Below are 16,941 nucleotides of genomic sequence, written 5' to 3'. Positions count from 1 at the left end.
GAAATGTAGTAGTAAAAAAAAAAAAAAAAAAAAAAAAATCAACCCCTCATTGTATGTTTTTGCTATAGTTTCAGATTATTGCAATCTTGGTTTTTAGTATGTTAATATAAAAAAAAAATGAAAAAAATATTGTATATGGAGTGAAAGGTAAACATTGACAACGTCTGCTCTGGAAATATCCAATTCATATGGATCCCTTTTTGCACTTGCACAAGCAAACACTGCTCGCTCTTCTAGGGGCTGTGCAGAGTGGTAGCGATAGTCTCCCCTAGTGCATGGTATGCAAAAATGCATTAGAATATACATAAGGGGTTGTTTTCCTATTAGTGCTTTTCATGCTGCAGCATAGCGATCAGTGAGTGGCATGAGCAGCCCTGAAGTTCCCAACATAAACGTTGGTGGCAACAGAAAGACCTGTTTCAGCTCTTACGGCCTCCAGCCAACTACTTTTTGTTAAATCTTTATTTAGCGAAGTTATATTATAAATTTTATGTAATTTTATTTTTTTTAAAAGGCTCCAAAAAACATCTATTTAATAATGTGTCTGGACACTGGAGACTTTCACACTAAATCTTTGTGTGCAGACAAATGTGGTGTTACTTTTTTCAGGCAAGTCAATTGCTGAACATCATACACTAATTTTGAGTAAATCGCGTTTCCTATTTTATTCTTTCATTTTGGAGCTAAGGATCTAGTTTGATTATGATCAATAATTTGTGTTTTCTAGTCCATGCTGAGAGGGCGAGGAGGCTGTTACAAGCACACATTTTATGGTATTGAAAGTCACAGATGTATGGAAACTACTCCCAGCCTGGCTTGTGCTAACAAATGTGTTTTTTGCTGGAGGTAGGTAAACAATGCTTTTTTAACGTTTTCTAGTTAAGAAACTCCATACTTGTGGTAAATTAATATAGGGGAATCCTCAGTTTAGGATCCTCATCTCTTTTCCATAGTGTAGAGCAGTTATAAAAACAGTCTTTGCTCTGATGGATGTTTTTGTAGCATTAGACCGTCCACTGATTTGAATAGGCACAGCATAATTCCTAATTCTAGCAGTAGCAGCTGCTATGGGGCCCCCTTCATTCATGGCAGTCATGCCCCCTCCCATAGACATGAATGGAGGGGCGTGGCATGAAGTCACTAGGGGGCGTGGCTGTGCTGTCACGTCCCTGTCTCGGAGGCAGCATTCGGCACAGAATGCCAGTGGCTGCACCGAGATCGCAGAGGTCCCCAGCGCCATGACCCCTGCAATCATACATCTTATCCCCGATCCTTTGGATAGGGGATAAGATGTATAAAGCGGAAATACCTCTTAAAATTTCTGTGTTTTGTACCATAGATTTGTTTATCTCTGATCCAAGGTATGTGTAAGGATTTTGTAGATGACATTTTACACACCAGAGTTCGAGATGAGCGAACTTACAGTAAATTCGATTCGTCACAAACTTCTCGGCTCTGCAGTTGATGACTTTTCCTGCTTAAATTAGTTCAGCCTTCAGGTGCTCCGGTGGGCTGGAAAAGGTGGATACATTCCTAGGAAAGAGTCTCCTAGGACTGTATCCACCTTTTCCAGCCCACCGGAAAGCCAAATTAATTTATGCAGGAAAAGTCCACTGCCGAGCCGAGACGTTCGTGATGAATCGAATTTACTGTAAGTTCGCTCATCTCTAACCAGAGTCTAACCATGAACATTTTTTTTTCTTCACGTCTGCTGATGCCAAGGAACATTCTTTTTTTTTTTTTTTTTTTTTTTATTCCCAATGTTATGTTACTTTAGCTTGGCTTATTTCCAGTACATAGTGTGAATACCTATAACATTGATATTGAGATGCTATGTCCCTATAAATAATTCAGTCCCAGTTAGTTAACTGACAGTCGCTGCAGGGCATTTTTCAAGTAGTCATGAATGGCGCTCAATGTAATGTTTCTCAGAAGCCTCTGGTTACTGGGTTTTCTGCAGTAATTTTCACAACTCGTGATAGTTCTGGGAAAGTGCCATAAAGACATCCAATCTGATAAGAATACCAATAGTTCACTTGTAGGACACATTGATTAATACATGGAAGGCTGAGGCAAATTGAAGAATGTCTCCTTGTTCTTCAAGGTCATCTTTCAACAAGGTTTCATTGCTTTCTACAGTACCTCCACAATGAGACAGGTTTGTCATAAGCAGGAGTATAGATTTAAAACCGGGGCTTAAACGAACGCACTTTTCATTGTAAGCCTGCAATAATCCATCATTTGGTTTTAATCATTGCAACTTTTATTACAGTGATCTAAAGATTTGCAAACCTTTTTAGGTGCAGTCTGCCCTCATTCTTCAACATTTTGTGCTCAAAAAAGGGCCCATGCCTTTTGTTGCTTATATGGTTAACTATACATTAATTCTGTAGTAGAGCAGATCAGTGAGCATTCATTTTAGGATAAGGTGTGTATCATCTAGGAGACCTCATCAGAAAACAAAGTCCTTTATGATGTGAATTTCCTTTTTAAATTCCTAGAACCATTAATGCAGTAAATATACTTGAATGTAAATGGTCCCATTTGGCCTTGCTTTTAGACTCGTCTCTATTTAAATTTCCACATTTAAATCAAAACCCAGATAAAATGACCCTGCCGTGTGTAAAACAGCTTTAATCCTGATATAGCAGTGCCCATATAGTTTAGTTTAATATTTCCATGTATTTGCATCCAAAGTACAGTGACTAAACCTAGAAATGCATGGGAAACATTTGTAGTGTTTACCGTAAACTACAAAGAAAAATCTGTGAAAAAAGAGAGAAAATATATATTTTTTTATTTTTAGTACTTACCGTAAGTTGCTGCGGTTAGGCTGCCCATACAAGTAGTGCAAGTGGTGCAATTTACTGTTAAATGCCGCACTGCACTTGTACTAGCCACTGAATCCATGACCATTCCAGGTGCAGCAGTGTTTCACGGTTGCTACCTGCAGCAGCTAGTACTATGTCAACAGCCTTATTGTATTTTTATTGATAAATAACTGGTGTCTGTATAATAAGTGTTCCTATAAACTGAGTAAGGATCCATTCACATAACATTTGCACCGTAAAATTCAGGGTTACATCGAAATTCTATAAACTTACTCTAATGTAAACTGCTTCATGGCCATAAGTTTTAATAGGTCAAGCATAGTCTATTTGTATTTTTCATTCTTTTACACCAGTGTACATTTCATTTGAGGGAGAAAAAGCCTAAACTACCATGCTTTTGTATCCTGCAAATAAAACCTAATCCAGCATAACGCAAACCAAAGAGGTTTGGTAAAGCCCATGGCTTGAAAAGTATATATCTGAATACCATCAAACAGGCATACAACAAAAATATGATGTGAATGGTGCCTAAGGGATTTGCCTTATCCTAACTTTATACCACTGCCGAGCAATCCCTCCGATTTTACAATATTCAAGGGAATTGCCATGGAAGGCATTTGGTTACTTTGTGGACGTGCTGCTTGTAATTTTTAACTTGTTCTCTGCATTGTAGACATCATACCAATCCAGTCGGAACGGAATGGAGGTGGAAGATGGACCAGCCTGAGAAGATTGTACAGGAAGCCATTGAAAATCACCAACATATGATTAAACAGTTTAGAGGTATGATAATGGGGATCAAGTCTAGTTATGTTACTTATTTGTAAGGCTTTTTTATGTTGCATTAGATGTTCCATTCGTAAAAATATTAATCTGAGGGGAGACCATTTGAGCCTGGGTTGCCAAATCTGGACAGCTCATTTTAAGATCTGTAGACACAGGTCTTCCATCTAGGTTTTGAATTGTTAACCAGATCCTCTAGGCAAACAAAGCTGCAAAAGAACAAATCCATGTTGGGAATAGAGCAGAAACCCTGTCCAGATCAGAAGAGTTAAGTTTTGTTAGACTCCATCATAACACTGAGCTAAAAAATGCGCACTAAGCTTGGAAGCACTAAATCACTTCCAACATGTAGTTAATAGTGCCGGCTCATATATACATGTAAATGAATGCTCACTGCTTCATCAGACATGCTATTTCCTTCCTTGCTGTGATGAATGTGCAAACCTGTGTGACCAGACTCTAGATACAACTGAAGAATTATCATTATTTTTTTTTTATTTTTTTCCCCCCACTTCTATAGGACTGAAAGTCTGAATAAACACTAACATTAGATTATGTATTGTAGAAAATGTAGTAGAATAAAAAAAAATTTTTTTTTCAATTCTAATATAAAATTTTAAGGGACCTGGTCAGGTTGTTTTACTACCCTTACCTGCCACCCCTTTAACCCCTTTAACCCCTTAAGGATCAGGCCATTTTACACCTTAGGACCAGAGCGGTTTTTGAACATCTGACCACTGTCACTTTAAACATTAATAACTCTGGAATGCTTTTAGTTATTCTGATTCCGAGATTGTTTTTTCGTGACATAATCTACTTCAACATGGTGGATAATTTTTGTGGTAACTTGCATCCTTTCTTGGTGAAAAATCCCAAAATTTGTGGAAAAAATTGAAATTTTTGCATTTTTCTAACTTTGAAGCTCTCTGCTTGTAAGGAAAATGGATATTCCAAATAATTTTTTTTAATTCACATTTCCAATATGTCTACTTTATGTTTGCAATTTTTTACTTTTGGAAGACCCCAGAGGGCTTCAAAGTTCAGCAGCAATTTTCCAATTTTTCACTAAATTTCCAAACTCACTATTTTTCAGGGACCAGTTCAGGTTTGAAGTGGATTTGAAGGGTCTTCATATTAGAAATACCCCATAAAAGACCTCATTTCACAATCATTTTTTACACATGCATCTTCTTGTAGACCCAATTTTTGAATTTTTACAAGGGGTAAAAGGAGAAAATGTATACTTGGTTTTTGTAGCCCAATTACTCTCGAGTAAGCACATACCTCATATGTCTATGTAAAGTGTTCGGCGGGCGCAGTAGAGGGCTCAGAAGCAAAGGAGCGACAAGGGTATTTTGGAGAGTACGTTTTTCTGAAATGGTTTTTGGGGAGCATGTTGCATTTAGGAAGCCCCTATGGTGCCAGAACAGCAAAAAAAAAAAAAACACATGGCATACCATTTTGGAAGCTAGACCCCTTGAGGAACGAAACAAGGAATAAAGTGAGCCTTAATACCCTACAGGGGTTTCACGACTTTTGCATATGTAAAAAAAAAATTAAATTTTTTTTTCTCACTAAAATGTGTGTTTTCCCCCCAAATTTCACATTTTTGCAAGGGTTAATAGCAGAAAATACCCCCCAAAATTTGTAACCCTATCTCTTCTGAGTATGGAAGTACCCCATAAGTGGATGTCAAATGCACTACGGGAGCACTACAATGCTCAGAAGAGAAGGAGTCACAGTGGCAAATTTTGCTGAAATGGGGGGGGGGGGGGGGGGGGGGGAGACATGTCGCATTTAGGAAGCCCCTATGGTGCCAGGACAGCAAAAAAAAAAAAAAAAACACGACATACTATTTTGGAAACTAGACCCCTTGAGGAACGTAACAAGGGGTAAAGTAAGCCTTAATACCCCACAGGGGTTACACGACTTTTGCAGGGGGGGGGGGGGGGGGTTACTGACAGTTTACCTTTAATGGAACTGGGCTGCAATACCACACATTAACTGTGAACATGAATGGCACGGTTTCTGGAACAAAGAAGTTATATTTGTTCTAATACTGGATAATGCCTCGAAGTCTCTGAGCACAGAGGTGTTAATTCTATATTGTCAAATGCTTTTTTAGGTTTATATTATATAAAGTCGTATTTAAATATAAATTTGGTTAAAACATTTCTAAGATCTCTACCGTTTCCAGCAGAATTTCTGGTAATTAATTTTGGCGTAATGGTTAGAATTATGTAAAGAGTTTATTACAGAGTATACTCTGCATGCAGAAGAATTGGTTTGTGTGTGCTTGCTCATATGAATAACATTGACAATTCTCACTGGAGTTGCTGATGACAGTACTGAGCCTTAAATCTCACCGTACAACCATAAAGAATGTAACTGTTCTGGGATCTGCCTTTCACTGGGTTGTGAAATTGGATAACTTACTTCCTGAGGGGCTCTTCCAGCCTGTTAGAGATATTAATAATTGTCAGGAAGATGTACATTAGTGTAACAGATGAACAGTATCATATTGACTAGATACTTGGTGTGGTTGCAGACAACTATATAATTGATTGAACCTTTCTAGCGATTTTTTTTTACTTTAGCTTGCTCTTTATTCCCAGTCCACCTTAGCAATGCTTCTTAGTCAGACACGCAGACACTGACTGAAATGCTAGGTCAGTGTGCCATCTGTTTTCATATAGTATTTTTGCAACTTTAACTGGACAGTGACCTGCTCGTGTTATATTGTTGGGATCCTGTATTTTTCCTTTTTTCTACAACTTTTTTTTGTCTGTTTACACTATTTACACTCTTTCTCTCTATGAACACCACTCTTTTCTATAGTCTGTATAACACTTTTCTACTTCTGTTTCTGGTGACTGGAGGTCGTTAAAGTACAGAGAACACATTGACCTGTTCAAGAAATCAGTTTGACGTGAGCTTTGTGACATGGTGCATTATCCTACTGGAATTAGCCATCCAAAGATCGGTACACTGTTGTCCTAAAGGGCTGGACATGGTCAGGAACAATACACAGTCAGGCTGTCTCATTTAAGCAGAGACATTTTGCCCACACAATTACTCCATCAGCTTGCACGCACTATGTACATTTGAGGCCGAAATTGGTGATTTGCACAGGGGTGGCTGATTTTACAGCGGTTCTGACATAAATGCAAAAAAATACCCACATGTGACCCCATTTTGGAAACTACACCCCTCACGGAATGTAATAAGGGGTACAGTGAGTATTTACGCCCCACAGGGTTCTGACAGATTTTTGGGACAGTGCTACGTGAAAATGAAAGCTGTTTTCTGTGTGGGCATGCTGGAATTTGTAGTTTTGCAACATCTGGAGTGCTACAATTTAGAGACCATTGAACAGTGATCTCCAAACTGTGGACCTCCAGATGTTGCAAAACTACAACTCCCAGCATGCCCAGACAGCAAACGTTTTTCTATTTATGCTAATGAGGACCTTGGGGCATGGGCGGAGCTCCGATTCAAGCTTGGGGCACGCTGACGTCCTCTTCGCCAGGCGGCTGCTCCGCCCGGCTCATCAATATTGATAACCTTCCTCCCTGCTCCTTCGCCCCTTTTAGTGTACGGCGCATGGGCCACTTACTGTGTACTCCCTGAAGCAGTGTTCCTCCTGGCTTCTTACTTATCAAAGATGGCTGCGGCAGTGAAGCTGAGGGGAATGGTGTTTGTTCAGAGATGGTTTTCTACTTACCTTGGTTTTAATGAGTGCTTATTTGAGTTACTGTTGTCTGTCATCTCAAACCAATCTGCCCATTCTCTTCTGACATCCACAAGACATTTTCGTCCACGCAACTGGATATTTTCTCTGTTTTGGATCTTCCTCTTTAAACCCTAGAGATGTTTTTGAATCAAAATCCCAGTAGATTCCCAGCAGTTTTTGCCTCTTAAATCCTCTTTCTCCCCATTCTGGTTTAAATTTCAGCATGTTGTCTTGACCATGTCTACTTGCCTAAATTCATTAAAGGGGTACTCCTCTGAAATTTTTTTATTTTATTTTTTTAAATCAACTGGTGCCAGAAAGTTAAAGATGTGCAAATTACTTCTTTTTAAAATCTTAACCCTTCCACCACTTATCAGCTGCTGTATGGTACACAGGAAGTACTTTTCTTTTTGAATTTATTTTCTGTCTGACCACAGTGCTCTCTGCTGACACCTCTGTCCACTTTAGGAACTGTCCAGAGTAGAAGCAAATCACCATAGAAAACCTATCCTGCTCTGGACAGTTCCTGACATGAACAGAGGTGTCAGCAAAGAGCACTGTGGTCAGACAGAAAATAAATTCAAAAAGAAAAGTACTTCCTGGGACAAATCGTGTTTGCTGCCATTAGATAAACATTATATTTCGAATACTGTGGGGTTAAAATGTCAGGTAAGATTGAGGAATTCAATACGTTAAATCTAATTCCATTGATTGAGATCGGTAAAAAGTGAAAGTGGATATGGAGTGAAATGGGGTTATATTTGGCAGACAGAATTAGCTCTCGTAAAAATAATTTTACCAATGATCTTAGAGTGGCACCGGTATGATTAGGTGATACATTTTTGGGGGAAATAGAGACGGAAATGACTGACTTAATTTGGGGTCGAAAACCGGTCAGAATAAAAAAAATTATGTTAACTCTCCAATGGATAAAAGACAAGGCAAAGACAAAATTAATAAATAAATCATAACTAATCCTGATAGAAATAATATCAAGCAGAAACTTTGGGATGGCCAAATCACCAACCTGCTATATTCTTGAAAGAAAGCACTGGTGAACTCAAGAACATCAATAGGCCTGAAAAAGCATAATATATATATATATATATATATATATATATATATATATATATATATATATATATATATATATATATATATATATATATATATATATATATATATATAGCATGGAATACTTGGTAAAGAAAACCCTTCATAGCATCTAGATAAATCAAGAACACTCTATAGTAATATTGCTACCTTTTTTTAAAGTCAAGAGTGGCTTTTATGAATGTCAATACACAGGGTTTATCTCAGGATGCACACCACTGGTTACACTGAAGTTGTCAATGGAAGATAACTTTGCTAAAAAGATCATAAAAAGTTACCTAGTTCTGAAATAAGATAATTTTGCCAGATAAAACAAAGATCTGACACTGTAATGAAATGAGGTGAAGAGATCATGGTCGAAAGCATACCACATTATCTTGGTGGATGCAGTGTTATGGCATAGGCAACCTTAGGCATGTATGTCTGCTTGTGAAACTAGGACACAGTACTTGTGACTCTGGATGGATTGTAATAATATAGTTCTATACACTTAACCAAATTTGAGTAGATAGGATAAAATCTTGTGTTGTAAAAATGGTAGGAGGGCGCTTCAACACATAATTGCCCAAAGCATTCCACAGAAAAAAACTTAGAGCTTCTTGTGCTAGAGAAATTGAATATTCCTCTATGCCTCTTACCACAACCTGACTGAGAATGCCTTTCACCTGCTAAAGATTAAACTGTTTACTACAGATGCCTTAAATTGCTGTTTAAAAGCATAAAGACGCACAAAGGCCCGGCACATCATCTTAACCTCGCTTAGCATTTGGTGACAACCACAGGTTTCAGATTTTAGGCAGTTATTGTCTGCAAAGTATTTGCACCAGAAATTAAAAATAGTCCTTGAATGTGTTGTTATACATGGTAAGTCAGCAGAAGGCATGAAGTGGCACTACAAACTCCATTCCACCAAGACACAGAGGAGTCCTGGGTAAACACTGCGTGCTATCAGGTGAATGAGACTCGTGGTGGTGCTAGGAAAACCCCAAAAGTATCTCAGACATATGTATATAAGCAAGAACCAATAGAATACTGCACTCACAGCGAAAAAAGATGTCTCTTGGCTCCTCTTTGGATCCCCCAGTGGACGGGAAGGCAGGTATGGCACCATACCTGCCTTCCCGTCCGCCGAGGGATCCGAAGAGGAGCTGAGAGACATCTGCTTTTTGCAGTGAGTGCAGTATGCTATTGGTTTTTGCTTATACATGTTAAGCCTGGAGGGCTGTAATTCCTAAATGCTTTCCCATTTGGAAATATTTTAGAGATCCACTGTAATTGTGTACAGAGGCTAAATTATAAAATTATCACTCTCAGTTTACATGCCACCAGACAAGCTCTAGAGTGCCCTTACAAACGTTTTCCAAACAGGTTATTGTATGCCAGCGTGGTAATAGGGTGACCCTGTTTCAATAAATCAGTTCATGAAATTTCCCTTCTAGATCTTCAAAGATACGCAGAGAGTCGTATTATTTAAAAGTGGTAGTGTTTAGGAAGCACAGAATTGACCTGGGAGACCATGCACATTTAGAGAGGCTCGCTAAGGTGTATAGTGCATAAGTCACCAACATTCTGCTAACGGAACAACTTCAGAATTCCAAACCGCATCTGGTATTTAAGTCGGCACAAAAACTGTGCACTGGGATACTCTCAGCTTTATGGTTTCCATAGCAGAACAGCTGCTTGGAAACTTTATATCACTAAGCACAATGCCAAACATTGTAAGGTCTCTGGAGTAGTGGAAATCACATTTCTCTGACAGTCTGGGTTTGGTAACTACTAGGAGAAGGTTACCTTCCTGACTGCATTCTGTCATTTGTAAAATTTGGTGGAACTGATGAATGATGCTATGGGATTGTTCTTCTACAAATCACTGACAAATCAGGGACTATCTATCCCCTATAGCTATCATTAGACAAAAAATCCAAGAAAAAATAGCTAAAATTTTACAAACCTTTATTACCAACAAATTCTTAAACAAATTGTATCATACAGTTACATCAGTGGATAACCGGAGTAAACAGGACTCCTCCTAGGAGACCTATATTAGGGACGATACCCTTACATATAACGGGGACAATGCCCTGAGAGAGAAATTTTTTTAAACCCGACGCGTTTCCCCGTACTTCAGATAGCACTTTCAGTTAACCCCTGATGAACCGTAATACTAACTAGAGTATAATGGAAGTTAGATAATACAACTTATTCCATTTGTGTGAAGTAGATACAGCAACGAAACACATAGCTGACGGTAGATATCAAGCACACATAGAGATTCCTTATGACGTTAACATATGCAAACAAATGATGGAATCACTGTGGCATCCATAGCAGTAAATGGCTTTTTGTGTGAGAGGTCATTCATTCCTGCAGGCAAAACAAAAGATGGCAAAAAAGCGGACAGACAGATACAATATTAGTACACATATATAACCAATACAGCACATACAAGCACATAAAAGCACATATAAGCACATAAAGAAAGAATGACCTACTATACATAATCTGTATACATCAGAATGCAACAAGATAAGTATCTATCTACCTTATGGTGGGGAAGAAGAATCATATCCATTCACCACATTAAGAGATTTTGGTATGTACTTAATACAGATAGTGTTTATTTGTCATAAGTGGCCTCCATCCACTGGAAAAAAATATTCAAGATGTTTCCTTAGGTAGTAAAAGTTAGTAACATAATGAGCCACCTAAATTGCTAAGAATATACATTTTAATATGATATACCTCCATATGTGTAATATCCAATTAAATCTGCCGCAGGAACTTTTACATGAACCAAACGATAAGGAGTTCAGGTCAACCCAAGAAGGGATCCAAATCCCATTTTATTATTATTATTATACTCCAAGGCAGCTCTATAAAAAATAACAACAAACTGGAATCTCCACTTAAGATAGCCACATCTAATAACTAAAGGTACAAACAACAGTGGTCAGTACCTTGATCAGATGGATCCTAACCAATCAATGTATAGTCCGGCCTCATATGTACCGTCACACTACTTCTTAAATTTAAAGATTTTAAGGATAGGGACCTACCGACAACAATAAGAAAAACTGATATCACTACAAGTAACCAAAATGATAAATATACTATTGATCAAAAAATAGTCACACAATTAAGCTCCAAGCTTACAACATTCCTTACCTCCCAATGTCTCAGATAATGATAAATCCGATGACATCAAGGTCCAATTATTATTATCTAACTTCCGTTATACTCTAGTTAGCACTTTCAGTTAACCCCTGATGAATTGTAATACTATCTGAAGTACGGTGAAACGCGTCGGGTTTAAAAAGATTTTTCTCTCAGGGCATTGTCCCTGTTATATGTAAGGGTATCGTCCCTAATATAGGTCTCCTTGGAGGAGTCCTGTTTACTCCGGTTATCCACTGATGTAACTGTATGATTGTTCTACTAGTGCTTAATTCAAGTGAAGAGAGAGCAATTCTTTAGCATACCAAGACATTTTGGACAATTATATGATTACAACTTTGTGGGAACATTTTGATACAGTCCTTTTCTGTTCCAGCATGACCATGCCCCAATGCACAAAAGAAGGTTGGTTGTATTTGGAACTTGACTGGCCTGCATAGGGCCCTATCCTTATTCCATCAAACAACCTTTGGGGAAAAATAAACACAAAATGCACTCCTATGCAACAGCCATGTCTGACCTCGCAAATGATTATGTTGATGAATAAGGAAGAAAATTTCTACAGACACAACATTTTGTAGAAAGTCTTCCCAAAAAAGAGGAAGCTGTTACAACTGTAAAGGGTGGCCCACTTTTTTGTTAATGCTTATTGATATAGAATGTGTAAATGTACAACAGTGACATCAAATTAAACAAGTGTGTGTGTGTGTGTGTGTGTGTGTGTGTGTGTGTGTGTGTGTGTGGATTTAAGAATAAAGATGTGTCCATGTAATTTTTAATTTAAAAAAAAAAAAAAAAAACTCCCAACACTTCACAATGAGAAAATGGCGAGAGAGATCATACTGTAAGTGAACCAATCAGAAAATCTTTGAGAAATGTGCCTATTAACCACTTCCAGTAAGGATGAAACAATGGGAAAATCCCCTATAAAGCCCTTAAATGCTAATGATGAGGTTTGATGGCCCCCCTGTCAATTTAGGTATATTTTAGGATTCACACATTATTTTAACAAAGTGTGAATAGAAGGCAAACATTTTGGGTACAAATATGATACATATGATACAGTTGTGCACTTAATGTTCCCCATACACAAATAGGGGTGTAAGAAAAAATCTATTCACTTGATTATCGCGATTTTTCATTTTGCGATACTGAATCTATTCAAAATATTTTTTAATCGATCCTTTTAGGGATGTGGAATTTGGATCTCCCGACGCTCGGGACATGCAGTTCCGGGCGCCGGGCAGGGAAATTTTTCCGCCTCGTGCAAGCAGGGCCGGATCTGACGCGGCGTCGCTCTGGGTGTATGGAGCGGGCTCCTGACTCGTGCCTGCTCCGTACTCTGCGGCCCCCGGCTGATTTCAGTAGCTGTGGGCCGCTGATGCATCACCGCCGCTAATATCCAGCATGCGGCGCTCAGCAGTCTGTATGGAGCGGGTTCCATACTCTGCAGCCCCCGGCTGTTTTTTAGTGGCTGGGGGCCGTCGCTAATAGCCAGCATGCGGTGATCGCCGCGGCTGACTATTAACCCTTTTAGATCGCCGCTGTCAAAGCTGATAGCAGCGTCTAAAGGGATCTGTGAATACACACACACACACACACACACACACACACTAATGTGTATTAGGAATTATATCACCAGCTTATCCCCTTTGAAAACACATGTCCACTTAGCCAAGAATGCATGTGTATGGTACTAGTTATTGGTTGAATAAGTGTTCAGCCAACAGCCACCTCAGCTGTATGGAGCCTTATAGGGCTATCCTTGATCTATCAAAGTTACAATGTTCAAACTTTAGCAATTATTATTCCATAAGCCAGATGTCAACGGTGTGATTTTTTTTATTTTTTATTTTTTTTTCCATTTAGGCTATTACCTATTATTTATACAGCAGGAATTGAAATGTCATGGTTAAATATTACATTTCATTAGAATCTTTATCTTCACTTGCATTAAAAATTGAATTCATCACAAAGCAAGATTGTACGGTAAAAGATGACATGCCTGTGTTATCAAGGAGCGAACTTGCTTGATATCTATTGACTGACATTATTATTTAAGTATTCTTCCTAATCTGATCTTTTTAATGGTGTATTTTATTTATTGATTTTTTGCAATATATGCTGGTAATTGTATTTAGACTATTTCATTATTTTGGGTGCTATATATAAAAAATATATTTCCTACTGTATATTAAAGCTAAAAGGGTTCAAAAAAGCATTCAAGTAATATGCCATGGAAGAAATGTGATATTTATATTTTCTAAATCTGTTAGTTATGGTCATTGTATTTGCTATTGGATAAGTATGTCTGCTTTGTAAGCTCTATTGCTTCTAAAGGGTTGAACAAATCAAGATTTTCATAATCCCTCATTTTGATCCATTTCTTTTTAAAGCCAAACATTTAAAGGGGTATTCCAGGCAAAAACTTTTTTTATATATCAACTGGCTCCGGAAAGTTAAACAGATTTGTAAATTACTTCTATTAAAAAAATCTTAATCCTTCCAATAGTTATTAGCTTCTGAAGTTTTCTGTCTAACTGCTCAATGATGTCAGGTCCCGGGAGCTGTGCATGATGGGAGAATATCCCCATAGGAGCTGGACAGCTCCCGGGACGGGAGTCATCAGAAAGCAGTTAGACAGAAAACAGCAACTCAACTTCAGAAGCTAATAACTGTTGGAAGGATTAAGATTTTTTAATAGACGTAATTTACAAATCTGTTTAACTTTCCGGAGCCAGTTGATATATAAAAAAAGTTTTGGCCTGGAATACCCCTTTAATCTATTATAAAAAAAAAACAGAAAAAAAACCTGATTTTTGGTTTTAAATGCCAAAAATTATTTATTGATAAACCCTATAGCAGACATTTTATTAAATCCAGCTTTGATGGGACAAATATTTTCTGGACAAACAGAAAAGTATTTAGAACTTATTTTATACAATGAGTTAGAGTTGGGTGGTATGACCAAATATGTGTATCACGGGATTTTTGTAACTTATAGCAGATCCACAGTATATAACTGTGTATTTCTTTCACCACCAGGCCCCCGCCCCCCCCAATCATGTGACCCGCGAGCGCTGTTCTTCTCCCCCCCCCCCCCCCCCCCCCCCCAGGGGCCGCCGGCGCGGGAACTCACTGTACGCCAGCCATTGGCTGTCCGGGCATGCTGGAAGTTGTAGTTTTGCAACATCTGGAGGTCCGCAGGTTGGAGACCACTGCTGTACGCTGTATCCCTATGCCCGGGCTGCAAAAGATCAAGAAAATAAACCTTAACTTACCTACGTCGGCCTCACGCTGTTCCTTGGGACTGGAACGTCTGACAGCTGTCAGCCTATCACCGGCCGGAGCGATGTCCCGCCCCGGCCAGTGATAGGTTAAATGCACTGTCATGTAAGAAGCCGGCCAGAGCTCCTTACATGACAGTGGGCTCAGCCTATCAGTGGCCGGGGCGGGACATCGCTCCGGCCGGTGATAGGCTGACAGCTGTCAGACGTTCCAGTCCCAAGGAACAGCGTGAGGCCGACGTAGGCAAGTTAGTTTTCCTTTTACCTTTTGCTGCCCGAGCATAGGGATACAGTGTACAGCAGTGGTCTCAAACCTGCGGACATCCAGCTGTTGCAAAACTACAACTCCCAGCATGCCTGGACAGCCAACGGATGTAGTTGTAGTTTTGCAACAGCTGGAGGTCTGCAGGTTGGAGACCACTGGCGTACAGTATAGAGTTCCAGTGCTGGCGGCCCCCAACAAAGAGGATGAGGGCAATGCTTGCGGGTGTCATATGTGAGTAGTACCCCGCTGGACTGATAATTAATTGGGGGGGGGAGCAGAACAGCGCTGGCGGGTAACATATGATTAGTTCTCCGATGTGGGGATAGAGCTGCGCTGGACTGATAATTCATTCCCGAGGGGGAGGGGCCCAACCGGTATTGCGGTATGGGAAAAAAATCATATAGTGCTGCCCAAAAATGTTGGTATTCGGTGTGAACCGGTATACCGCCCAGCCCTACAATGAGTATGTAACACTCAGCATAGGCTTATGCCTTCTGCATGTGTTTACGTACAATTCCACTATATTACATCTTTGTGATATGGTACAAATAACATCTTCCTAAAGTGGAATTGTGGAATTTAGCAAACTATACATGCGCCCCTATCATGAAACATTCATCATGAGACTAAGTATGTGGGGTACATAAATGTTCTGTGGAACATATGAAGCACAAATACTGACATGTTTTTATAGAATGTTAAAATATCTTGTCTTGAGAAACAACTATGGGCTACAGGGACAGGCTTCCCTATTACAATAATTTATAATTCACATTGACGTGCTGTGGTATTTCAGAGGAAAACCTGCTGAGTTGTCGGGGTGGTCCTTGATAGACCTCTTCCTATATGGGAATGGTCTGTCAGTCAAGGCCAATGGAGCAGGTGGATGCCGCCGAGACCAGTTCGAAGGCTCTGAGCCATGTTCTCTCTAATACTGCAGTGTTTCAGTGTAAATTGTAAACCATTTTAATAAAGGAGCATGTTCCATGCTACTTTTGGTTTCGGGCAGCATTAGATTGATGACAGGTTCCATTTTACACAAAAGCCTTCTATTAAAATATTTTTTTCCTCATAAAGTGAGAACAAGGAAAAGTTGCTACTCTTTTTTTTTCTCTTCCTGCAGGGGTACCGGGGGTAAAGGCAGATCGATTTGAGGAAGGCATGGAAGTCAAGCACTGTGCACTGTCTTTAGTAGGGGAACCCATTATGTATCCTGAGATTAACAGATTTCTAAAACTACTTCATCACAAAGAAATCTCTAGTTTCCTAGTTACAAATGCACAGTTCCCAGAAGAAATAAGGTATTTATGTGTTGTACAATTACATTTACCGGTCTGTTTGATATGCCATAATGGATTTTGTTTAGGGACTGTTATCCTTTTGTAGAGGGGGTTTATTCTCTTGAATGAGCACCCAGTTAGTTTACCAGCTCTGTTGTGCATGGCCAGCTAGGAAATGCCTTAGTTTTGATATTGTTTAAAGCCAGCAAAGAAACTATTTTATGGTGCACTAACCTTAGCCAGTTTCTAATGTTTGATGTTAAAGTCCCATTTTTTTTTCATGTACATTTTTAATATGTAAAACTTGCTTATATTTGCATATATTTTTGAATGTCTATTTTTCTGACTTGAAGGCTTCCTATGTTTATTTCTTTACTAAATTCTACTTAATAAACATTCTTTAAATATAAAGATCAAAGTTAACCATGGAAACAAAATGTTCAATCGTTTGAAAACTGCCCTTTATTACCCTCCA

General features: G+C 38.9%; 1 protein-coding gene across 1 annotated transcript in view; it reads left to right on the top strand.

Moving 5' to 3' along the window:
• Nucleotides 1–16,941, top strand: part of TYW1B (tRNA-yW synthesizing protein 1 homolog B) — a 183,889-nt gene that overhangs the window by 78,266 nt on the left and 88,682 nt on the right. Inside the window, 3 exon segments of the mRNA XM_056556476.1 lie at nucleotides 784–846; nucleotides 3,505–3,614; nucleotides 16,310–16,487. Coding sequence (XP_056412451.1) covers nucleotides 784–846; nucleotides 3,505–3,614; nucleotides 16,310–16,487 — 351 coding nt within the window.

The sequence above is a fragment of the Hyla sarda genome, chromosome 2 (genome assembly GCF_029499605.1).
Source record: "Hyla sarda isolate aHylSar1 chromosome 2, aHylSar1.hap1, whole genome shotgun sequence".
Lineage (NCBI taxonomy): Eukaryota > Metazoa > Chordata > Amphibia > Anura > Hylidae > Hyla > Hyla sarda.
This window is presented reverse-complemented; position numbering and strand designations above follow the sequence as displayed.